The 24,658-nt window shown below is 43.6% G+C and overlaps 1 protein-coding gene across 6 annotated transcripts in view; it reads right to left on the bottom strand.

Moving 5' to 3' along the window:
• Nucleotides 1–10,509: 10,509 nt before the first annotated feature.
• LOC141993154 (synaptotagmin-like protein 2) overlaps nucleotides 10,510–24,658 on the bottom strand; it is a 68,919-nt gene continuing 54,770 nt past the window's right edge. For 4 of the 6 annotated variants that reach the window (XM_074962504.1, XM_074962503.1, XM_074962501.1 and 1 more), the window contains 5 exons: nucleotides 24,462–24,623; nucleotides 23,521–23,599; nucleotides 22,452–22,551; nucleotides 17,202–17,407; nucleotides 10,513–12,801 (listed from right to left, as the gene is read on the bottom strand). In XM_074962504.1, the coding sequence (XP_074818605.1) occupies nucleotides 12,656–12,801; nucleotides 17,202–17,407; nucleotides 22,452–22,551; nucleotides 23,521–23,599; nucleotides 24,462–24,623 (693 nt within the window). In that variant the 3' untranslated portion in view covers nucleotides 10,513–12,655. Of the gene's footprint in view, nucleotides 12,802–17,201; nucleotides 17,408–22,451; nucleotides 22,552–23,520; nucleotides 23,600–24,461; nucleotides 24,624–24,658 lie in introns of all 6 variants that reach the window. The other 2 variants (XM_074962507.1, XM_074962505.1) reach the window with 2 other exon arrangements.

The raw sequence follows: 24,658 nt of genomic DNA, 5'->3' as shown, positions 1-24,658 counted from the left end.
GAGGTGCTCTGGAGAGTCCAGCTTATCCTGCGGAGATGGCACACGGTAAGTGCTATGGGGACACGTTTAGAGGGAAGGTATTTGCGCTGAAACTGTAAACAGGCCCATTCGGAACGCCTCTTGCTGCTACTATGCGGGGCCCAGGTTTTTAGAGAGACAAGGTGGGTGAGGTCATAGCATTTATTGGACCAATGTCCTTTGATGAGAGAGATGTGCTTTCAAGCCGCACAGAGCTCTTCTTCAGGTCTCAAGAAGAGGAAGAGCTCTGTGTAAGCTCAAAAGCCTGTCTCTCTCACCGACAGAAGATGGTCCAATAGATAGGACCTCACCCACCTTGTCTCTCAGATGGCTCGCTGTGAGGGTAGCAAGCAGCCGTGCTGTAGCAGTTCTCCTCAGCCCTCGCAGCCCTATGGCAAAGGAGAATTCTCTCCGATTTAGGAACACCGTACGTACACTAATGAGTCCAGCAAGCGTGTCCCCACCGTTCTGTAGATAACGTGCTGTGTCTTCCCCAGCGGCTGCTGAGCTGCAAGTTAGCTCAGGCAATGGTCAGAATTGGTGCCTGTGCTACTCTTCCTGTGGCCAGTGCTAAGGGGAAACCCCCGTTTTCTGAAATGAAGCTGGTTTCTCTAGGTGAGGCAGAGCAAGGGATAGCTGATCCTGCGGTCGCTTTCACACATGCATACCTCGGTCACATGAGCAGTTCCATTGTCTTCAAAGGGCCTACTCCGGGGAGCAGAAACAAACGTGTGTAGAGCTTTGCAGGCTCAGAACCTTGTGAACAGCTACTGTGTTTCTGAAGCTTTTCCATTTTGTGACCCCCCCCCCGCCACATAATACAACATCTAGCCAGCGAGAATAGGAGGGTGGCATGACCCCCCTCTCCCTGCCCCCCAAAACCTGTTTGTGATGCCCTGGGAGTCACAGTTCCCAGCTTGAGAACCCAAGATCTGCTATCAGTTTATGATGCTGCTGAGACACTATTAATGTCTGAGTTTAATGCTTTTGTTTAATAACATTTACAGTATTTGGAAGTGGTATTTGAAAATTAATTTAAAAGGTTGATTAATAAAAAGGCAGAGTTATAATTAATTGCAGCTGCTAAATTGACAAAACTTGATTGACGACACACTTTTTAAAAAGAGCACTGGAAAAACAGGTTTTATATTTTTTTTTGCAGAAATTTGAGCATAAACACAAGAATGCGGGGAGATGCCACACTGACATCAGACACTCTAGGCAGACCTGTGCTAGGCTGTCTATGAAAACGAGGGGCACAGCAAAGAGCTGCAAGGGTGAGGGAGCTCATTTCTGAGCACTATTTTACATCGGTTTGCTTTTAAATTTGTTAATTACACTAGTAACACGTGAGGGTGGTGTCTGGACCCCAGTGAATACTGGGGCGGAGAGAGGGCATCTTCCCAGGGTTAGCCCTCAAGGAGCGTTCATGGAGTCTGCTCCTGAGATTAGTGCTTACTCCAGTGGGATCACTTAGGTGAGTAAAGGTATGTGGGTTGGGTCCTTTGACAGCAGAGATGGGAAGGCGCCATGCTTCATTCTGGGGGAGGCGCACAAATTTAATCATCCCGGTCAAAAAGCTGGGAGTGAAATCCTGGCTCCCTCGAAAGGAGAGTTTTGCTCCAGTGGGGCCATGATTTCCTCGTGGTACCTATGGTGTTGTGGCTTGCTTGGCCACCATCACTATGTGCCTCTGGAGTAATGAGAACCCGTCTCTCACTGAAAGGGCAGTGCCACCGTGAGCACTGTTGTTAGCACTGTGATTGTTTGAAATGAGAGTTTCCTTTTAGAAGGAAACCACTTTCTTTGACTCCGTTACAGCACGGTGCATTGCGGCAGTGCGGTAAAACCCTATCACCGCAAGCGGAGGCGCTACTGAACCATGGGCAGCAATGGCTAAAAGCCAGAGCCCCAGCACTGATATTTACTAGGGCCCTTTGCTCCAAATATTGTACCATTTAGCCATGATTTATGGCCCTCATAAACAGGCAGTGCTTTTTACACCCACTAATTGGCAGCTGGAGATTTAAGCCATCTCCAGTCTGATGGCAGAACTACAACAGGAATACATAAAACCCTGCTCAGCACCGTACACGCCATGCAATTTTAATGCCCTTTCAGTTTCCAAGGATACTAAAAAATAAAATCAATCAAGCATACATTTCTGCTGCGCTGTTTGTGCATGAGCCTCACAACACGGCACCCTGCTCCTCTGCTCCCAACGCCGCCTGGAAAAGTCCAACTTTATAATTCAATGTTGCTTTCAATGGTCTAAGGAATAGAATAACCAGATTCCACAACCGGGAAACACAGGACCTGATTTTGATCTCTTTTACACCAGTGTAACTCCATTGCCATCCGTGGAGTTACAGCTGATTCACACTGCTGAGAGTTCAGAGTCGGGCCTACAGGGAAAAGCTGTGGTGAGTCTATCCTCTATTCTCCACTGCCTTGGATAGTCAGTTATACCCACTCAGATTACACCCACTAAGCAGTCAGGCTGCTCAAGCTGCACCTTCCACCGGCTCTGAATTTGGACGCTGATGCTCCTTTCACTTACACTAAACTCTATGGGATTTCATCCTGGTGTACATTGGTGCAAATCACAGCAGAATCGGGCCCTATGTAGATAATGACTGACCGTCTGGTGGTGCATTATAGACAAATAGATCAACATGATGGATTTGATTAAAATTAACTATATGCAATTGACGATTTATTAGCTAGTTACTCAAGTAAATCCCCTGTTAAATTAGACATGTCCTGGCAGCTGTGAATCCAAGACCGATTACAGTACTGCAAACGGTCATATACGAGAAGTGCTAACTGTTGCATGCTATTGTGAAAGCCAGAAGCAGCAGGAAGACGTTAAGAGGATTATTATTTCGAGGACACCACCAGTTTGCAGGGCCTTTACTGACAAGTCTGAAGACAAAGGTACAATGGCGCCCTAAAGCAACTGAGAATTGAACCCACAGACTCCACTAAACTTACTGTTTTTTTTAAAGAGCATTTTACAATGGTTGAAGGTGCCAGAGTGACAGCCCTGGAGCCTGACGGGCTCACACCATCCCAGGACAGGTATAACGCGATTGACAGCGGTAGCACTACACAAGGTGTCAGTTTGGCCCTGTCTCTTTTTTAGTACTATAACTTATCGTATGGCGCCCTGACATACCGAGTGCTGCCTTCGTTGTAGTCTAGCCCCATTCGTCAAATAAAGGAAGGACTCATGGTATGTTTTCTCAGAAAGAGCCCCAGGCTCCCTAGCAAAACACTGGTGTCCCTGAAAATGAATTAACAACCATTGCTCAGTGTATTGTAGGGGTGTGCTCAGGGGCCTTATTTCAGAGTATGCTACACTTCAAAAGGGCACAGGCTGATTGGGCTACATGGCAGTTTTCCCATTCGAGCATTCCAGCTGAGCAGCCAAAACTCAGATTAAAGCCAAGAGCAGATCCTCCAGCAGGAACTTTATGCCCTTGTAGCCCTACAGGTCTTTCCAGTGAGAGCACAGGATCTCTTCATGCCCCATACATCAGGAAGAATTAATAATGAAGGGACGGGAGGGTGTAGCAATTTTTCTCAATGCAGCCTGCCTTTAGCTACTGCCATTGTTAGACAATGGTTCTGTGGTTTCCCCCCTTGAGACTTGCCATCGATCACTTGTTTACAGCTGAAACACGACTTTGACTTGCTGGCAGCCTGCAAGGTCGGTTTAGGGATGCTGCGCATACAGAGTCTGCTTTTGTTCGACTGAAGTCCACGGCAGTATTGCGATGAGCTGTGAATGGGCCCTACTATGGGCTAAGGGATAATGAAGCTGGCATGCGTTTTGAAATCCTGGTCTGAGACTAAACACAACACATGACTAGTCCATCAGCTACACTTTTATCAGAAGCTCAACTACTTGGTTAGACACAGTATTGGGGGTTTTGTGGCTGTATTATTAATATTTTTCCATTTTACAAACGGTGTTGTAAATAATGAATTACAACAGAAGGCCTGAAAAAAAATGCCCTGAGGATAGCCAGCAGAGCTCTGTACTTTGGTCTCCCACCTTTTGCCTTTGGACAGGCCATTAAAACGCAGCGGGCATGCGTAATTCTGAACCATGAGAGGGATTTCATTGCCATAAAGGCGTGGCAGATCCAGCTGCGCAATTTTCCATTTTAATAAGAAGAAAATATTTGCCTGCTTATTTAAACCCATTTCCTAGCTCAATGGCTGTGCCACAGATTGCAGATGTGCTAAGTAAGCCGGCAAAGAAATGAGCCTTCACTGGCTCCTTGTTACATTTTTGATTAACCTGATTGTATTGTGGTAGCGTGAAGGGGCACCAAATAATAAATGTTGAATCCCCCCCCCTTAGGGCCTGATCCTGACTTTACTAGGAGGGGAAGAAACTCATCACCTCCCCGGATAGGGCCCTTATTGCTTGGCTTATTGTTCAGTCTCCTAACTTCCCGATGCACATGCAACACAGTGCTAAACCAAGCTCAGCATCTGATCCACTGCTCACTAAAGTCCATGGCAAAGCTCCCATTGGCCTCAGTGGACTGATTCAGGCCCTCAGCCCATGGTTCCGTGAGGTGCCAGTGGGAGGGGAGGGTGCCCAGCAGAATCACTGCTTGTCTCATTCCAAATGTTCACCTTCGCTGGGCACCTGCCACCCAGACCCTGGTTAGATTTTACCAATTGAATCCAGGGGGACATTCACCTGCATGAACATTAAATAGAAGCCAAAAAAGGCTGTGACCCAGGGATATTAAACAAGTCTCTTGTACCAGCCACCTCAGGAGCTCTGCCAGGCCCGGCCTGTGCCCCTCAGCAGCATAATGAGATCATATATCCACCCTGCATAGGTGATTTTTCCTCCCTAGGAATACAGTTCTGCCTAGCCCCCTGGTTAGTTTAGTGTTCATCCCGAGGCTCTGACTAGCAGTAAATATTCATTTGTGCTGGGGAAGGGTGGAGGAGCAGGCTTGGCTTTAGCAATGCTGTGATAAATCCATGAGCTACAATACCACTATGGGGCTGGCCGTGGGAGAATAATCAGGATGATTGAAAGGGAAAATGAGAAGTGTGACAAACCTTGTAGAAGATCTGCGCAGCCAAGCTGACAGGTCAGCTGTATGCAGCTCTCTCTGGCATCTCTTCTCCCCAGGTCAATTATTAATTGTTACTATTTACCAAGGGCCAGCTACGTATACCTAAATATTGGTTAACCACATATGCCCCAGCAGTCCCCTGGCTTCAGGGGGACTGTTCGTGGAGTGAGGTGAGGAGGGGAATAAGAATCTGGCTGAATTGTTTATGGGAGCGTGCACAATATGGAATCATAGACATGGAGGATGCGAAGGGACCTTGCACAGTCATCAAGTCCAAGCTCCTGCACTGTAGCAGAACCAAGTGACCCTAAACCATCCGTGACAGGTGTATGTCCAACCTGTTCTAAAAAACTTCCAGGGTTGGGGATTCCACAACCTCCCTTAGGAGCCTCTTTCACAGCTTAACTACCCCTAATGTTAAAAAGTTTTTCCTAATGTCTACCCTAAATTTCCCTGACTGCAGATTAACCCCATAATTTCTTGTCCTATCTGCAGTGGACATGGAGACCAGTTGATCCCCATCCCCTTTATAACAGCCTTTGGCACATTTGATGACTGTTATCAGGTTCCTCCGCAGTCGTCTTTTCCCAAGATTAAACATACCCAGTTTTTTCAACCTTTCCTCATCTATCAGGTTTTCTAGCCTTTTATTATTTTTGTTGCTCTTTTTTGCATTCTTTGTCCACATCTTTCCTAAAGTGTAGCATGCAGAATTAGACACAATACGCCAGCTGAGGCCTCACCCCGTACTGAGGAGAGTGGGACAATTACATCCCATGTCTTACATGCAACACTCCTGTTAATACACCCCACAATGAGATTAGCCTTTTTTGCAGCTGTATCACATTGTTGACTCCTATTCAATCTGTGATCCACTCTAACCCCCCCGATCCCTCTTTGCCTAGTCAGTTATTCCCCATTTTCTAATTGTGCGTATGCTTTTTCCTTCCTAAGCATAGTTCTTGGAATTTGTCTGTATTGAATTTCATCTTGTTGATTTCAGACCAGTTCTCCAATTTGTTAAGGTCGTTTTGAGTTCTAATCCTGTTCTCCACAGTGCTTGCAACCCCTCCCAGCTTGGTGTCATTTGCAAGTTTTATAAGCATACTCGTCTCTCTCTTATTCAAGTCATTAATGAACATATTGAACAAATAGCAGACCCAGGACTGACCCCTGAGGATCCCACTATATACACCCTCCCAGTTTGAGAGCGAACGATTGAGAACTGGTCTTTGAGTACGATCTTTCAATAAATTGTGCATCTACTTTATAGTAATTTAATCTAGACCACATTTCCCTTGTTTGCTTATGGGAATGGCATGTGGGACTGTATCAAAACCTTACTAAAAATCAAGATTATTACATCTACTCCTTTTCCCCATCCACTAAGCGAGTAGCCTTGTCAAAAAGGGAAATTAGGTTGGTTTAGCATGGTTTGGTTTTGATCAAGGCATGCTGGCTAGTCCTTATAACCTTATTATCCTCTAGGTGCTTAGGAATTGGTTGTTCAATAATTTGCTCTAGTATCTTTTCCTGGTATTGAAGTTAGGCTTACTGGTCTATGATTTCCTGGGTTCAGTTTGTTCCCCTTTTTAAAGGTAAGTACTTTGTTTGCCCTTCTCCAGTCCTCTGGCACCCCCAAGAGTTCTCAAAGATAATTGCTAATGGTGCCAAGATTGCTTCAGTTAATTCCTTAAGTACCCTAGGATGAATTTCATCACGCAAGGGCCCTGAGGCCTGATGCTTTCTAGACATATAAGAGCACATCATGCAGGAGCCCAGACCACATCTAGATGCAATCTCCATTTCAGAAATGGTTCCATCATTCAGTAGGATTTTGCCTTCTTGGTACTTTTGAAACAGGAATCGTTCACGTGTTGGGCCTGATCTCACACTACTTTTATGCTGGTATAAACGTCAGTGGAGCCACTTGCCATAAGATCCAGAATCAGGCTCACTGTCAGAAGCCTGTATCTGAACATTGGCAGGAAAACCAAACATGACTAAGATACCAAAATGTAAATAAATGGGGGAGAAATTTGTAACTCAGGGCGTGGCTACACTTGCAGATGTAGAGCGCTGTGCGTTAAACCCACCTTCGGAGCGCGCAGTAGGGAAAGCACTGCAGTTTGGCCACACTGACAGCTGACAGCACACTAGCGTGGCCACATTTGCGGCACTTGCAGCGGCGTTGGGAGGGGTGCATTATGGGCAGCTATCCCAGCATGCAAGTGACTGCAATGTGCTTTTCAAATGGGGGGTGGAGTGTGACAGAGAGTGTGTTGTGTGTATGTGGGGGGGAGAGAGTGGGTTTTTGGGGTGCTGAGTGTGTGTCAGCATGCTGTCTTGTAAGTTCAGACCCCCTTTCTCCCCCCATTCACTCAAAGCGAACAGTAAATGTTTGCTTTTTCTTGGAGCTGATAAGCAGCCGGCTTCTCCAAAACTGAGCTTTCAAAGGGCATTTCCGCATTCCTGTAGCCGATTTCACAACAATGACAAGAGTGGCCACTTGACTTGAGGGGATTATGGGATGTTTCCGGAGGCTGATCAGAGCGCAGTAAAGCACCACCTCATTCACACTGGCGCCGCGGCGCTCCAGCTGGGTCACAGCGAACGTTATTCCACTCACCAAGGTGGAGTACCAGCAGCGCTGTAGTCGCGGAGTCAGAGTGCTCTACGTACCTTGCCAGTGTGGACTGGGAGTGAGCTAGTGCACCCGGGGCTCCTTTATTGCGCTGTAACTCGCAAGTGTAGCCAAGCTCTAAGAACAACTACACTGAATATACACTTATCAGAAACTGAAGTGTGGTTTATTGATTTTGTTTCTTACACACAGGTCAGTTTTACAAATTCCTTTTGGTTTATTTAACCAGCTCACAAAATACAGTATTTCTTCTTTAAGCACATCTTATTACATAGATTTATGTTGTTGGGTGGACACCCGCTCGGGCCCAGAGGGGTTTAAGATAGCCCTGGGAGAGGGCTGGGGCAGGGGAAGAGCTGGGCTGATTGGCAGAGCTGGGCTGATTGGCAGAGCAGCCGCAGCTGGGGGCCACGCCCCAAACAGACCCAGCAGGCCTTATAAAAGCCAGGAGCAGAAGAACGCTCTCTCTCTAGCTCTGAGAGGGAGGGACCTGGCTGTAGAGACTGGAATAGAGGACCTAGTTGGGAGCAGGGCTGGGGAAAGGCCAAAGGAGCTAGAGAGCTCTGGCCTAGGAAAGCCCCAGGCTGTAGGCCTGGGAAGGCCTATTAGGTATGGGGGTTGCGGGGCAGCCATAGGTAGGCAGAAGCAGTGGGTCCAAACTCAACCTTGCCTGTGATGAGTGGCTCATGCTGCAGTATGCCCCAGGGTACAGGGGCTAGCTGGTGACTGGCAGGAGCCTATGACTGATGCAAGGTAGGGATAGTGGGTGGGGGGTTCCCCTGGGAGGGGGAGACCCAGAACTGTGGGGTACCGTCAGGAGGCAGCACCCAGTGAAAGGGGCATTGGGATCCTGGGAGGGACACAGGAGCCAGCAGCAAGGGGAGTCTACTATTATTTCTCTCTGCAGCTTATAAGTTTCACAATAAGATCAGTTTTGCTTTTCTCTGTGTCTTGGTCAAGAGTAGAGCTGGACAAACACCTCGTAATAGATACTTTACTTCACCAACGTTGACTTTTCCAAGTACAGACAGTGAACCCTGGATACTCTTCAAGATTACCAACATTAATTTGGTGAATAATTTGTCCAAAGATTGTTCATGAGCTATTTGTTCCAAGTAGTTGGTTAACAATCTGAGCAGGTCTGATTAGACACAGGTCACATAGTATGCTTCTGTTTCCTGACTGGAGGAGCAAAGCTTCTTATAAGCTGACTTCTTATACACGTCCTGCTACTGGTGAATTAGAAATCTGCTATTTGAGCAAAACACTCCTGCTTGTAAATTCACTCGCAAGATATCTGCAAAAAGCAGATATGAAAGGGGCATGAGCACAAGGAAAGCACATGCACTCATGAGTGCAAAAGCTGCATGGGAAGCTTTTCCCTGCAGAATTTGCCCAGCTCTACTCACATTATTAACTTTTTTCCATTTAAAAAAAGGCCAGATCCTGTAACCCGGGTAGGCCTACTCCGGACAATAGGATTACTTGTGTCCCACCAGTAATTGGTGGTTGCAGGATCTAGCCCTAAGGACAATAATTTTGGTTTCAGCTGCATACAAAGACATAGAATCATAGACTATCAGGGTTGGAAGGGACCTCAGGAGGTTATCTAGTCCAACCCCCTGCTCAAAGCAGGACCAATCCGCAATTTTTTCCCCAGATCCCTAAATGGTCCCCTCAAGGATTGAACTCACAACCCTGTGTTTAGCAGGCCAATGCTCAAACCACTGAGCTGTCCCTCCCCTCCAAGACATACCTGACTTCAGCAAAGTTGCATGTTTACATCCAGGGGAGTTATGGACCTAAATATATTTACTATGTATAGGAAAAGCCCTGTCTCGTGAAGGGAGTTTGTTTAGTCCATCATACAAAAAATAATAAATACAATAGACTCCTTTTGGTATACTATTTCCAAATTAATCTGCAGCACATGTTAACATGGACCTGTGCTATAGCAGCCTATAATATTTAGATACTTTACCTCTTGCAGGTAGCATTCACAGACTACAAATGTCAATGTAAGACACATACCAAAGGCCATTAACCTTTTATTTGCTACAGGTTCCTCCACTCCTATGTATGACACTGACATGTGACAAAGTGCCTTGCATTTTTGCAGATAAAGTGCTTTTTCTGTTAAGTGAAGCAGATATGACCTCCTACATAACACGTGACTATGCTACCACTATATTATGCTTGGCGGTGTAATCTTTTACTCTGATGCGCCAATAAATACTAAAAGCTTCTGAAATTAATCAGGGCTTAATTTACCAAAAAAACCCACCAAAAACCAATGCAACCTTAAAACAAAAATATCCAGATCACAATACCTTGGGCCAAACTTTGACACCAGGGATGAACTTGGCCCTGTAACAATGATTATTTAACTTTGTTGGCACCATATTAGGAAATAACTGAATCTTAGGTGTGGCGCTAATGCTAATATGAAATAAATACTTACTTGAACTTTTCAAATTACTTTTTGTGTGTGTAAACAGCAGTTTTGGCACATTCACCACAAATGTACAGACACTGTAAATCACTGAAAGGAAAAAATAGATATGCATTTGCATTATGGCCCAAAATGTTGATACCCATTATTCACAATAAATAGCACTTCACTCCACAGATAGTAGTCCCACTGACTGTGGGACTCAGAGTAAGGTACTATTCAAATAGTAAGAGCATCAGAATCTGCTCCTATGTAAGCAGAAAATCAGTATGTTATAGGCCAGATTTTCATACCCGTACTCAGGTTTAGTAGCACCTTAGCCAAGGAGTAATCAATCTCAACTTTGATGGCACTATCCATGGAGTAAAGCATTACTCAGTGTAAAAGTATCTGAATCCAGTCTGAAAACTTCATTGAAACCAACTTTACTACTGTGAGTAGCCTTAAGATTTTAAATTGAGCAAATCCCACTGTGGGGCCAATCTAGCTCCTTTTGCTCACACTTCAGAGACAGTCAATGGGATAACTTGTGTGAGCGAAGTGAACCAGATTGGGACTCAGACAATGTGTATCTCTTCATTTGATCTTGTTTACCTATGGGCTATTTCTTAGTGCTTCAACACTACAGTTGGCCAACATTTTTCTAACATTGGTCAAAAAATGATTGTTTTACTAAAATGAATTTTTTAATGAAAAAGCTACCAACATCAACTTTTTTCAGGGTTTGTGAAAAAGTGTCTATCACTTACTCCGATTTTTTTTTTTTGTTAAGCTGAAAGTCTGTGGTAATCTAAGACGGGTGTTTTGGTAAACAAATTTAAAAAAGAAAATTAAGAGCCACAAAAACCAAAAAAAGGATCCATTTTGAATGCTTCAAAAAGGAAAACAAACTTCAAATGTTTTCATGATTCCCCCCACATTTCTCAACAAGCTCTACTCAGCCTTGCAAATTGCTTTTAAAGGTCAGATATCTAGAGAAGAAATTTCGCCAAGAGTAACCACTCTGGACTAGGCAAGTAGGATTCTTTTTAGTGCGGCATTGCCTCTAATTTACAGGGTGTATATGTATAGATGGCTACTCAGACCATGCTAATGATAGGTATAAGGAGATCATTTGGTATCTGAGGGAAATCATTCTATTTAATTAGAACATGTACATTTAAAGAGGAAATTACAAAGCTGCATTTAAAATGGTTGCAAAATCTCTACTGACATGCACTTGATAGATGCAAAATCCCCGAAAGCTACTATTTAATGATAACTCCAACATAGATCACAACTTATTGACATCAGTTGAGAGAAAGGAAGATCAAAGTGGTAGCCAGAGGTACAGGGAGCAGTGGGATATTTCACCAGCTCTTTTTACTATGTAACTTGTTTGTACATACTGAACCAAAGTAAGGTCATGGAATACTTACCTTTCCCATCAGTTCCAAAAATCTCTCTCCTTTCCTTGTTTTGTGGCTGCAGTTTTGACCTCTCGATACACCTCATCAGGCTGACACAAAGGCTGCTTGCTACATATCATAATTTCATACTTAATGTTTTATATACACAAGGCATTTGAAAGAACTGATTTGGCCCAGCAGTGATTTAATCATATTTTGTATTTGGCTGAGTGCAACCTAATTTATATTCCACTGCAGTTTTCCTTTAAGTAAGTGACTTGCCCAAGGTCACAGAGGAAGTTTGTGGCAAGGTTGGGAATAGAACCTTTATCTACTGAGTCCTGGGCTGGTACATTAGCTGCAAGATCATCATTCCTCACTTCCAAATAAAAGTAGTATGGAATTAAATTTGTTGAATTCTTCTTGGATATCTTAGTCATGTTGCTACATTGTCTGCTCCAAACAGTCCTCTTTCTGCAGGTTCACCTTGGATCTCAAAGCAATCTAAAGTGTTTTTTTTTTTTTCCCCTGAGTCATAGCCACATTATCAGTGACAGATGGCAAGGTCCCATTTTGAGATGATGCTTTCAGTGCTGCATCCAGTATGAAGCGTACCACTTGAAAGGGAATATGGATAACGCCAAGCTGCAGCTTTATTACAACTGTCTCACTGCACAGAAAAACAGCACAAAATCCAGTAACAAAATAAACCCTGTATTAAAAAAAATATATTTACACTTCTTCCCTACCAATATACTGAGACTCTAATGAAATCTAAGAGTATATAAATGATTAACAAAAAGTAACCAATGTGTTTTCTTGGCTTTTTGCTAAAATCAAGCATAGCATCAGTTTAGCATCTTCTAAATCCTCTACTGGGAGATTAACACCACTTAGCACCTGCCTTCTTTAAAGCACAATGCAATCATTATCTAATTAACCAGACACCTGTGCAGGTAGGGGAGGGGCTCCATTCCCTGCTCATGGGGAGCTTCCCAATTCTAATGAATATGCTCACACTTTTAATTGTATAACAGAAGTTTCATTTCAGTTTCCTCCTCCCTGCCAGTGAGCGCAGCGGCAGTGATCCTTCAATCCATTCATTGGAGGCTGACATCATTTCCTGCCAAAAGGCCACTTCCTCCTGCGTGGAGTCCATCCAGTCTACAGAGATACCGTAGCTAGTGCCTTAGAAAGAACAAGGACATGATCATGGCAAGAGCTGCAGAAGAGGTTTCTACTAAATTCTTGCATGTAATCTAGTCCTTCATTTTATGTTTGTATTTAATATACATTAAAATAAATGTAGCATGTATTAAATGTACTGGTGTATGATTTGATTATATTTTTGCTAGCTATTTTTTTAAATAATAAAAAGGAATGGCCTAATGCATAAAAATATATTAGCCAGAATTTGTGTCTGGATTGATTTTTAAAGCCGTACTAGACTTTTGAGGATTATTGTTGTAGGTTTAGCATCTTAAAATAAGTATTAAAAAAAGCCATAATTGTTTGTTTTTTCTTTTGCATTGCAATTTAATTTTCCTGTTCAAAATGTTGTGTAAAATATTTGTTTTTATATAAATAAAAAATATACAACCCCCCCAAACAAACGCAAAAGTGCCAAAAAGCTCTAACATGCCCCTATTAAAGCATTTAAAAAAAGGCAAATTAACAACTCTAAAAATAAAACAAGCATCTATCAATAAAAACAAAACAATCAAAACCAGCATAAAATAACTCCCTAAAAATTAATAATAAACCCAAGCACTCAAACAATTTTACAGCATAACAATGCAAAACTCATTGGTCCCAATTTAAAAAAAAATTATATAAACAAAGTGCCTTGCCATAAAACTTTGGGTTTGTCCTACCAAGACTTCCCCAAAGCATCATGTTGCAACCTACAAAACCTGGCTCCTCCCTACCAGTAATCAACCTAGCTGGCCACTAGGTTAATCCAAAGTCTAAACCAATAACTATAACAAACTAGCAGAACAGTATGTGTATATGTAATGTAATTAAATGCATATGCTAATTATTGTATCTTCAATAAATGCAGTGTACCGCTCCCCCCCCCCCCCCAAAAAAAAAAAAAAGTCCCATGAGCTTCTTATAAGCATAATACAAGTGCAAAAAAAGTTAATGGAGGTAAACGTGAAGCCTTAGCTGGAATACCGTGTCCAGTTCTTGGTGCCAGACTTTGAGAGAGATGTGGGCAAACTGGAGAGAGAGCAACAAAAGTGATAAGATGTTAAGAAAACCTGACCTCTGAGGAAAGGTTTAAAAAAGCTTGGTATGTTTAGTCCTGAGACAAGCCTCAGAGGGGACCTGATTAACAGTCTTCAAATATGTCAAAAGCTGTTGTAAAGAGGATGGTGAACAATTATTCTCCACGTCCACTGAAGGTAGGACATGATGGAATGGGCTTAATCTGCAGCAAGGGAGATTTAGGTTAGATAATAAGAAATGTTCTAACTATAAGGATAGGTAAGTACTGGAATAGGTTATCAAGGAAGACTGTGGAGTCCTTGTCACTAGAGGGTTTTAAAAAACCAGTTAGACATATGACTGTCAGGGATGGTCTAAATATACTTGGTCCTGCCTCAGCATGGGGGTGTGGTTGAAATGGACTAGATGGCCTCTTGAGAGCCCTCCCAGTCCTATATTCTATAACACTGCCAAGCAGATAAATGTCTGAATTTGGACCAGATCATATTGGCAACAATGAAGCCTGAATGTGATATTTTTATATCTCATTTATTAGCTGCTATTTCACAGTTGGGAACTTCATAACTCTCTTGGTGACATGTTAAGAGACAGAAAACAGAGGGTGTGCTGGCAAGTCCCACACTGTTAAGTACATCTGAGAGGAAGATCTTTTCAACTGCTACAAATGTTTTCCAAACAACCCCTGGGGACTGTTCATCCTGTATTATAACCCATTGAGACTTCCTCTGCCTCTTCCCTCTCAGCAAGGCCTCCTGTAACAATTTCCTGGTCTAATCATAAATGAATGCAGTTTAGATTTCTTTGAGTTATACTTGTTGCACTTTGTATTTTTCTACATGAAACTGTCAATCTGCCAAGGCCTAAATGTAGGACATGCTGCAAGCTAACCCACAATGAGCACCATCAGAAAAAGGCATAGAACAGATTTCAGCAGAATGGAATTCATTTCTTTGGTGTCAATAATGTTGATTATAATCTCTGCATTAGGAGGCACCATTGTTTAGGTCAACTATTTGTATTAAAGGCAGGAGGACTGGGATAATAGAGGGGAGAGTGTGCTTATAAAATATGCAGATGACACCAAGCTGCGAGGAGCCATACGCACTTTGGAGAACAGGATTGGAATTCAAAATGACCTTGACAGATTAGAAAAATCTGTCTGAAATCAACAGGATAAATTCAATAGAGACAAGTGTAAAATACTTCACTTAGGAAGGAACCCCCTGCAAACAAATGCACAATTAAAAAATGGGGACTAACTGCTAGCTGGCTGTGCTGCTGAAAAAGGATCTGGGGATCACAAATTGAATATGAGTCAACAGTGTGACAAAGTTGCAAAAAAGGCTCATGTCATTCTGGGGCCTATGAACAGGAGTGACATGTAAGATACAGGCAACTCTACTTGGCACTGGCAAGGCCTCAGCTGGAGTACTGTGTCCAGTTCAGGGAACCACACTTCAGGAAAGATGAGGGGTTGGATAGAATCCAAAAGAAAGCAACAAAAATGATAATAGGTTAGAAAACCTGACCTATGAGGAAAGATTAAAAACATTTGGGCATATTTAGTCTTGAGAAAAGAAGATTGAGGGGGTGACCTGATCAGTCTTCAAAACAGGTGAAGGGCTGTTATACAGAAGACAGCGATCAGTTATTCTCCATGTCCATTGAAGGGAGGACAAGAAGTAATGGGCTTAATCTGCAGCAAGGGAGATTTATGTTGGATATGAGGGGGGAAAAAAACCTAACAGTATGGGCAGTTAAGCTCTAATACACACTTCCAAGGGAGGTTGTAGAATCCCCAACACTGGAAGTTTTTTAGAATCTGTTGAACAAACACCTGTCAGGGATGGTCTAGATCAACTTGGTCCTGCCTCAGAGCAGGAAGCTGGACTGATGGCTCTCAAGGTCCCTTCCAGCCATTCATGTCTAAGATTCTGTGAAGATCTCCCCCCTGAAAAGGAGCGGGGGGAAGTAAGACTGGAACAGAAGCAAAGAGGCAACAAAGGATGACTATCCAAGTGAAGGGCATCGAAGCAGTGTGTCAGAAAACACAATTTCTAATGGACATCCATATAGAAATCTTGGTACAGAAACTCTGACATCATCTATATCTCACCCTGTGGGTATCTGGTCTATTTAGGAGCCCCATTGGCAGAATATATCAGCATATCCCTGACCTTAAGGGTCATAATCCTGCTGAAATAACACACTTGAAGTTGGGCACATGTGTAAGTGCTTGCCTGAATTGGGACCTTAGACTGTAAACTTTGACTGTCTCTTAATATGTTTATACAGCACCTAGCAAAATGGGGTGCCAATCTCAATGGGGGGTTGTCGGCACTACTGTGATCCAAATAAATCTAACAATATTTATGTCCAGCAGACTATACTTTTCCATTTTGTGCTTTATTTCTAGCTACCATAATCTCAGAACTGACTGTGCACCATGAGTACCCAGTATGCATCCAACGCCATTGTAAGGTATTCATTATTGGTCTGTCTTGTAAATGTCAATATATTGTTTCAGAGGGAGTTACTCGGTAGTGCTGATACACATTAAGAAAAAGGACTTGTGTAAGCACTATTCAGTCAATGAAGAAGTGCTGTACTTTATTTGGGGGAGCGGTTGCAAACAGAAGGAGCGTTTCCTCTCTTTCTCAAACTAGAGCCAGTTCTTGGGGGGGAGTTGCTTCCTAGGATCCAGGTATTCGTGCAGACCTCCCAACAGTCCCAGGTTTTGCAAGACTGTCCTGCTTTCACCTATAAAACCCCCTGTCCTGGTTGAAATGGCTCTTGGCTTGCAGGGCTGGCTGGGCTTGACTCCCTGCTCCAGGCATTGCAACCTGCTTCTTCTCTTCCTGTGCTCTCTAATGTGCTCCTTGCTCTGAGACCATGTATGCCTCCCTACGGGCCTTTCCTGGCCCCTGTCCAAGCCTGGCACATGCTCAGAATGTCGGAGCAGAGCCCAGCCAGCCCCTCACGACAGGAGTTGCTGCATCAGGGTGAGTGCAGGATGAGCTCTCTCTGCAACTCTCCCACTCTCTGGGGGCAGGTCCAGCCCACTTTAGCCCATGAGAACATTGGGAGGGATATTGGTGTTTGGGCTGAGATTCCTGAAAGAAGGGTTTGCCAGCATGCCATTTGTGACCACCTCTGACCTAGGACTGGTGTGTGCATGTAAATCCAAGTTACACTTGGAATACACCCACGCTCCTTGTCACTGACGTCTCCTCCAACATGAAGCAGACCTGGAAGGCCCCATCATGTTCTATGGCTTAGTAGAACGGCGACAATATTGAACAAAATTTAGTTTAAAGAAAAAAAAATTCTCCTGACTCAAATAAGGATCCAGTTACCTGTCCCAAGGCCCAGCCTGATCCCTCCGAGGAAGTGATTGGTTAGTTTTTCATGATCCCACACAGTCAGCTCAACACAGGCATCTTTCAGATCTTCTGTGTGGAACCCATCATACACAATAGTGTGATTAAAAACAGGGTTTGGGTCTCTTTTAATAACTCTGGTCTTCTGGTAACTCTTCTTACTGGTGTCTGGAAGCACATAGCTTAGAGAGGAGAAAAAAAATCATCATGTAATGCAGAGTTAAACAATTTTTAAAACTATTTTCTGGTTTTGTTTTTTGGAAAGGATGGATCTGAACCAAATTTCTGGGTCCACAGACTCCTCAATTGTGAGCTTAGGGGAAATTTGGTCTCAATTTAACAACTAGTCTCTAGAGACATTAGAATAGTCAAAAGTTTTAAATAAAAGATTTTTTGTCATAAGATTCCATCTTAAAAGTGAAAGTTTTCATGAAGAGTTTCCACTATTTTAAAATTTGATGGTTTTGGCAAAGATTTGGTGAGCACTTATAAAAATTATTCATTTTCAGTTTATATTTATAAAAATAAATTTGATTTTTTAAAATAAACAATGTCTTGAACGGACATTAGCACAAGAACCCAATTACTGTGATACTTAACAATAATCCGGTACCAATCCTAATAATAGTTCTGGACCACATCTCAGCACAAATTCTAAACAAGACTGAAAGTCCTACAGGATCCGACCCTAACACAAACTCAAAGATTCCTACAAGAAATACACCCAAGGGTAGCATTGGTACAATTATTGACCTTAACCCAAAACGAACACCTACTGGTCCCAACCCTACACCTAGCATGGTGAAACGTACCATGGTTAGAGGTTCCCCATTGGCCACAGTCCTACCCTAGGTTAGGCCCTGTTCCAGCCACAACTCTAGATCACAGATCTCTTCCAGTCCCAATCCTAATGGCTCTAATCCAAACCCTAGCCTGGAAAGCTCTACCGATCCAAACCCTAACCATATCCCGGAGGGCCCAACCAGCCCCAAACTCTAATCCTAGCCTGGCAAGCCCTACCAACTCCAAACCTAATAGGCCAGCAAGCCCTACTAGCTCCAACTCTGGCCCAGTGAGTCATACAGTCCCCACCCCTGGCCTTAGACTAGCAAGACTTACCAGCCGCAACCGTAACGTGAGCCCAGGGCCCTCTGCTGGCCCCAACCCTAACCTGAGCCTAGGGAATCCTACTGGCTGCAAACCTCAACCTATGCTGGGGTGATTAGGGCTAGCCAGGCCAGGGTTTGTGTTGCAGTCAGCCAAAGGCCCCACCCCTAATCCTAGCCCAGGGCCTTGTATTAATTTAGATGGAACATATGGGCCCAAAGGATCAAAGGTGTTAAGGACCTTGTCATTGTCCAACATTAAAGAAGGTTTGGGATAGAGAAACCTCAGCCTGCTTAGTATCATGGCAAACACCTTTACAAATCTTTTAAAACCATGTATTAAAGATACAGAAAAGAAGGAAAAACAGATAATGCAATTGAAATGTAAAGTATTAAACAAGGCTTTCATTTTAACACCATCCCTTGTTCCCTTTCCCTTTAGCTAGAGAGATTTTAGAAAGACTATCCCTCTTAGTATCTTAGATGGTAACTGTCCTTTTTGGGGAAGAGAGAAGAAGTTAGTAGAGTTGGGCTGGAATGGTCATTGCTGTTATTAAAGTCTGATCCTGTTTCCTAGAAGAAAAAACAAGATGAATGCAAAAAGAGGAGAAACCAAAAAACACCAAAGATAGAAAATGTAGCTTCTGTTTCCGGCATTGATTCTTGCAACCTCACAGCTGGAAAAAACACAGGCACAGCACACAGTCTTACCAGCAACTTTGAGACTGGAAAACTTATACCAGCATCAAGCTGGTTAGGGCACTGCTTTTAGCAGCTTCACTCTGCTCACAGGCTTACAGAAGTGTTGCAAAATATACAGTCTTAGCTGACTAAGCCAGACTCTTACCAGACAGAAGGAAAAAGGAGAGGAATAGGAATGAGAACAAAGATGGAAGGAAAAGAATAGAAAGAAGGGGGACAAAGTCTCACATCGCAGTTGGTATTCAGGATTTAGCTGAAGCCCGCAAAGGTGGGGATGTCATTTTTCTCCCTCTCTGACCCAGTCTGGTCAGGACATCTCTTAGGATTAGAATAAAGAAGGTCGGGGGTCCCAGGAAATGGTGGGAGTGGCAGGCATGATGGTGAAGTTCACTCCAGTAGCGAATTTTTCCTTCCAAAAAAATCTTTCTTTAAGGATCCCCCCACCCCCAATGGAATAGCCCATCCTTTCACTATTTTGTCCACCAATAAGGCCTAATTTCTGACACATCAATTTTGATTTTCAGCCTCACATGGTCTTGTTTACCAGGCATGATTTTAACACAGTCCTTGAGTTATATCAGTACACCTTTTTGTTTGGAGCAGTTCAATCTGTCTTCCTTTTGCAACTTTCCCCATCAACATTTGCTGCTGCAGGTTATTGAGACACTTCAAGAACTTTCACTCATTGTGAGCTCAGCTGTGAACAATTAGCATAAATCTGTAGGCCCAACTGTCACAACAGCCCTCTGACAGCCCTAACCCTAACCTTAGCTCTAATCCTGGGGCCCTCTGCCAGCCCCAAACCTAACTGTAGGCAGGCAAGCCCACAGATCCCAATCTTAAACCAAGCCTGAGCCCTCTGTCACCTATCCTCTGGGGCCCTCTGCTGGCTCCACCTCTAACCCTAGTCCTGGAGCCATTGCCTGCCCCATTCCTAATCCTTATCATAGCCCAGGGCCCTTTTCTGGCCTAATTGTAGCTGGGCGAGCCCTGCAAGTCCTAACCTTAACCCTAGCCTGAGGCCCTCTGCTGGCCCCATTGCTGACCCTCAACTCTATCCCTTTCCTCAACTTTAACCCCCATTTGGGGATCATAGCCTTACCATTCCATCAGCTCTCCCTTCAACCATTCAAAAGTCATTATTTAAGCTCAAAAAATTGTGACATTGGACTTAAATTCATGAAATTAAAAAAAATATATATTTGTTTTTTTTCTATTTGTCATCTTGTTTGGGATTTTAACGTTCATGTGTTCACACTTGTCTCCCCAACAAGTAGGCTAAAAATCTTTCATTAAGAAAAAAGCAAGGTAAAATTCTGTGTAATCACTTTTATTCAGGAGCTAGGGCTCTATAGAAAACATTTAAAACTGTGTGTTTTGGCAGCACTCCAATCCACATCAGCTCAAACACTTGCCCCAGAGTCCCTTAACGGCAACTCACATCCACATCCAAGGTGCCCTACCCACCATGAACCTAGGGGACCAACCCCTAGTTGAATGACACTTATGATTTCAAACCTTAAATCTAGTCTGTGGTCCTCAACCAGCCCTATCCCTAACTCTACTAGTCTACAGTACCCCATACCTTACTTGAAGGCCACTTACAGGCTCCAACCTTGAACATAGTTCAGAGACAGAAATCCTATACAACAACATTAACCTCTCCACAGTCAAACCATAGCTTGAGCCCCCCAGTTTTGCCCTTACCCAGGGTCTTGAATTAGGCCCCAAGTCAAACCCAACCCAGCAACCACCACCAGTTCCCATGGTAACCATTCACCCATAACTCTAATCCTGGGTACCTAACAGCTCCAGGCCTAACCCTAGTCCAGAGAACTCTACAGGCCCCAATTCTCACCCTATAGCTCAAGGCCAGCACTGGTCACAACACATTTAACTACTACCCTGGCTACTCCAACTTGTTCCAATTGTAACCCTGGTCTGAGGACCACTATCAGCCCTAACTCCAACCTTACCTGGGGCCCACTACATGTCCCAACACTCACCTATCCCTGGGCTACAACTGGCCCCAACTGTAACCCTAGCCCATAGACTTGTCAGAACATTTTGAAGGGAAATGTTGAGATATGCTCTTTTTTCCATAAAACAGATAAAATTTGAAAAGCCGACAATATTTTGGACATATTTAATAGATTTGTAGATTGTTAAGCTCAGCGGGGACCACTGTGATTATCTAGTCTAGCCATCTGTGTAATACAGGCCAGAGAACTTCCCTGTATTAGTTACTCTTTCAAGTCCCACAGTTGTGTTTGAAATGGAGCATATCTTTTAGAAAAACATCTCATCTTAATTTAAAAATTGCCAATGGCATAGAACCCACCACAATCTTTGGTAAGTTGTTCCAATGGTTAGTTACCTTCACTGTTAAAAATTGCAATTTATTTCTAGTCTAAATTTGTCTATCTTATTACAGACTGAAAAGCCCTCTATTATCAAATTTCTGTTCCCCATAGAAGTACTTCTAATCTGTAATCAAGTCACCCCTTAACCTTCTCTTTATTAAGCTAAATAGGTTGAGCTCCTTGAATCTTTCACAATAAGGCAGGTTTTCTAATCCTTTAATCAGGGCTCTTCTCTGAACTCTCCCCAATTTTTCAACATCCTTCTTAAAATGTAGACACCAGAACTGATGCAGTATCCCAGTAGTGATTGCACCAATGCCAAATACAGAGGTAAATATAGCCTCTCTACTCTGACTCTACACTCTCTTGTTTATACATCCAAGGATCACATTAGCCCTTTTGGCCACAGAACTGCACTGGGAGCTCATGTTCTGCTGACTATCCAACATGACCGCCCGCCCCCGAGAAAACACAACACTTCACTCTTCCCCATCTCAGCTGCCTTTATAAACTTGAACACGTTTTGCTGAGACCAAGACTGAAACTATGGTTCTGTACTTTACATGCTTATGTGATGATTAGAGTGGTGCAGCCACGCTGTTTAAGTATATCAATCTTTCACGCAAAAAGGAGCATACAAAGACAAGCCTCCCTTACCTCCGTGTGTGTGTGTGCGCTTTGATACACAAAATTCTCAATTTCGCCTGAACGCACAAGGTCAGACCCAGAGGCCCTCCCTCCATTTTTATTCAGTCCTCACTTAGGCAAAACTCCCATTGATTTCAGTGGGAATTTTGCCAGAGTAAGGACTTCTGGATATGCTCTATGGTGAACAACAAAAGGCAATTCACTCCAGATGATCCTAGAGAACAGAGCACTGCACCTAAGATAGCGTGCAGCTATTTATAAGTGCAAAGAACTGATGCACTGCTAGGTATGACCGTTAGAAGAAAACGCCTCCAAAAAGACGTCTCCAGGAAGGTGTGTGTGTGAGCCCTGCATCTAAACTAAGATTTTCCCCACTTGTGTATATGGGAAAAAGCTCATACAATTACCATTTCACAAAGGAGTCAACTCCAGAAGGGCGCAACTGTGGGAGGTCCTTGCTGTCTTTGACCCAGATATGAACTTCCCCAGATGAAGGATTCTTTGGACCTGCCATTTCAGAAAATAGAACTGTTTTCAATCAAGTCCTAATAGTAGTCAGCAAGCAGAGGAGCAGCTTTCTTCACTAAAGTGTGAAGGGGTGGATCCAGGGCCCAACTCTGTCCCCTACTTCCCACAACACAGAACAGCTAGATACCAGTTGTGCTGGTGTGCAGCCGCTTATCAGCTTGTTAGTCCCAATGAAATACTCCTACTAGAGACATTAAAACAGCACTTCCTCTCACGGGCCAACAGAAGGTGCTACACCCCCAGAAAAGCCATTTTATCAGGACAGTCTGGCTGTGTAGCAGCTTGGGAGGTAGAGACAGTATGTGCTCACAGCCAGAGGCAGAGGCACTGGCAGGACTGAAAAGCTCTCTGCAGCATGGAAGAGAGAGGAGACACCTGATCTGCATTATTGAGGGGAGATAGCAAAGAGTACAAGGGTATGTTCTATCCTCTTTTCTGCTCATTTCATCCTAAATCTGCTGTTGTCCTAGTGCTAACCCACACCGCTTCTTCCCACTTCAGAGAAAGATTTCCTTTGGACCCTATCAGAGGTCCAAGCAGACTGTAGTCCCCTGGCTAATGAATGTTCCACCCAAGACTAACACAGAAGGATTTCCATCCCCTTTCCCTCCATAACACCCCACGTTGCAGCGACCAGCCCCCATGGTGGAGGAAGTCTAAACAGGGCTCCATTCAGAGCTTGCCAGCATGGCTGTCTTAAAACTGTGGGCAGAGTGCACTGATGAGTGAGACCAAGGCTCCTGTCTAACCCGGAGCTGAGCACAAACCATACACAACCTGCATACTGAAGTACACAGCACCTGCGGCTCTTCATTCACGCAAATCACAAAGGCCATCTCTTGCTCTAATGAGATTATCCTTTAATCAGGCCTTAAATAGACTGGGTTGCAAGCTGCATGCCCTGTAGGCACGGCAATATTTCTTCTTAATGTATAAAATATATTTTACCTAAGCTTCCTGGTGGGACATATTTAATAGACAGATTCATCACGCCTCGATGATCCACACCATTAATGGCAGAGAGGGTCTGAAAAAGAAAGATCCAAGATGTGCTAATACAAGCGCATGTTTAGCCTAAAATACACTGCAGCATTTAAGAGCAGTCGGGATGTTCATACGGATAGTCCTAGGTATTCATGGCTGGGGCAGTCTGTTCTCAGGGGAGGGCTCTTCACTCTGAGGCTTTGCTTCCTCACTTGGAGTGTGAGAACCCAAAGGCCCAAAATTGGTTTGTGATTTCATTAAACCAGTTTGAGACACACTAAAGGGGCTTGATTTTTCAGAGGGCAGGTGTTCATCACTTTCTGAAAATCAGGTCTCTTGAAAGGGATCTCAAACTGGGCATCTCAACATGGCGGCACCAACAAGTCCATTGTCACTTGATATCCAAGTTATCTGACTGTCAGGGTGTGTTGCAATGCCTAGTTATAGAAGGAAAGAGGCTGTAGCCTTGAGATGTTCCAATAACTTTCTCCTCCATGCAGTATGTGAAGAAAACAGAGAAATGGAATGACACTTTTTGCTTTGCCTTTGTCTGGACCGCCTTTTGATTAATTTCCAAGTGCAAAGTAAGCTGTTGCTTTTGACTTAGAAATTGCCACGTGGTTTGGGCCTTGCCTCTCTGCCTACTGCGGCAGTTAGAGATCAGATGAGGCACTAACAGATCCCAGGTTTCCATTGGGCAGTTACAGTAACTTTGCAATGGATGCCCCACTCTGGCTCCAAAGGCCCCATTTCCAAGTGGAACGCTGTGTCCTTTCATTGGTGCTGTGCCATTTTGTCAAGCTGTTACTTAAGATATTGAGTTCAACATTTTGATAAAATATTCACATCAGAAACTCTCAGTCATAATTAACAAATTAGTAGGATACCAGCTGAGACATACTTACCCGTGGCTTCAGCATGTACCAGTTGAGTTTCTTGTTGCTCCAATCCCAGCTAGCTAGGTCTATTTCTATCTCTCCCAAGAAGCTGTTACGTCCTAGTGGGTCATTGTGCCACACGGAAAGATTTAATTTTTGGATCAGCAACACCATTTTCTCTATTTTATACTAGAGAGGAGAAAAAGAGGGTTGGACTTGTCAAA

This window comes from Natator depressus, chromosome 9 (genome assembly GCF_965152275.1).
Source record: "Natator depressus isolate rNatDep1 chromosome 9, rNatDep2.hap1, whole genome shotgun sequence".
In the NCBI taxonomy this organism is placed as follows: Eukaryota; Metazoa; Chordata; order Testudines; family Cheloniidae; genus Natator; species Natator depressus.
Note: the sequence above shows the minus strand (reverse complement) of the source record. Positions and strands in the feature narration are given on the sequence as shown.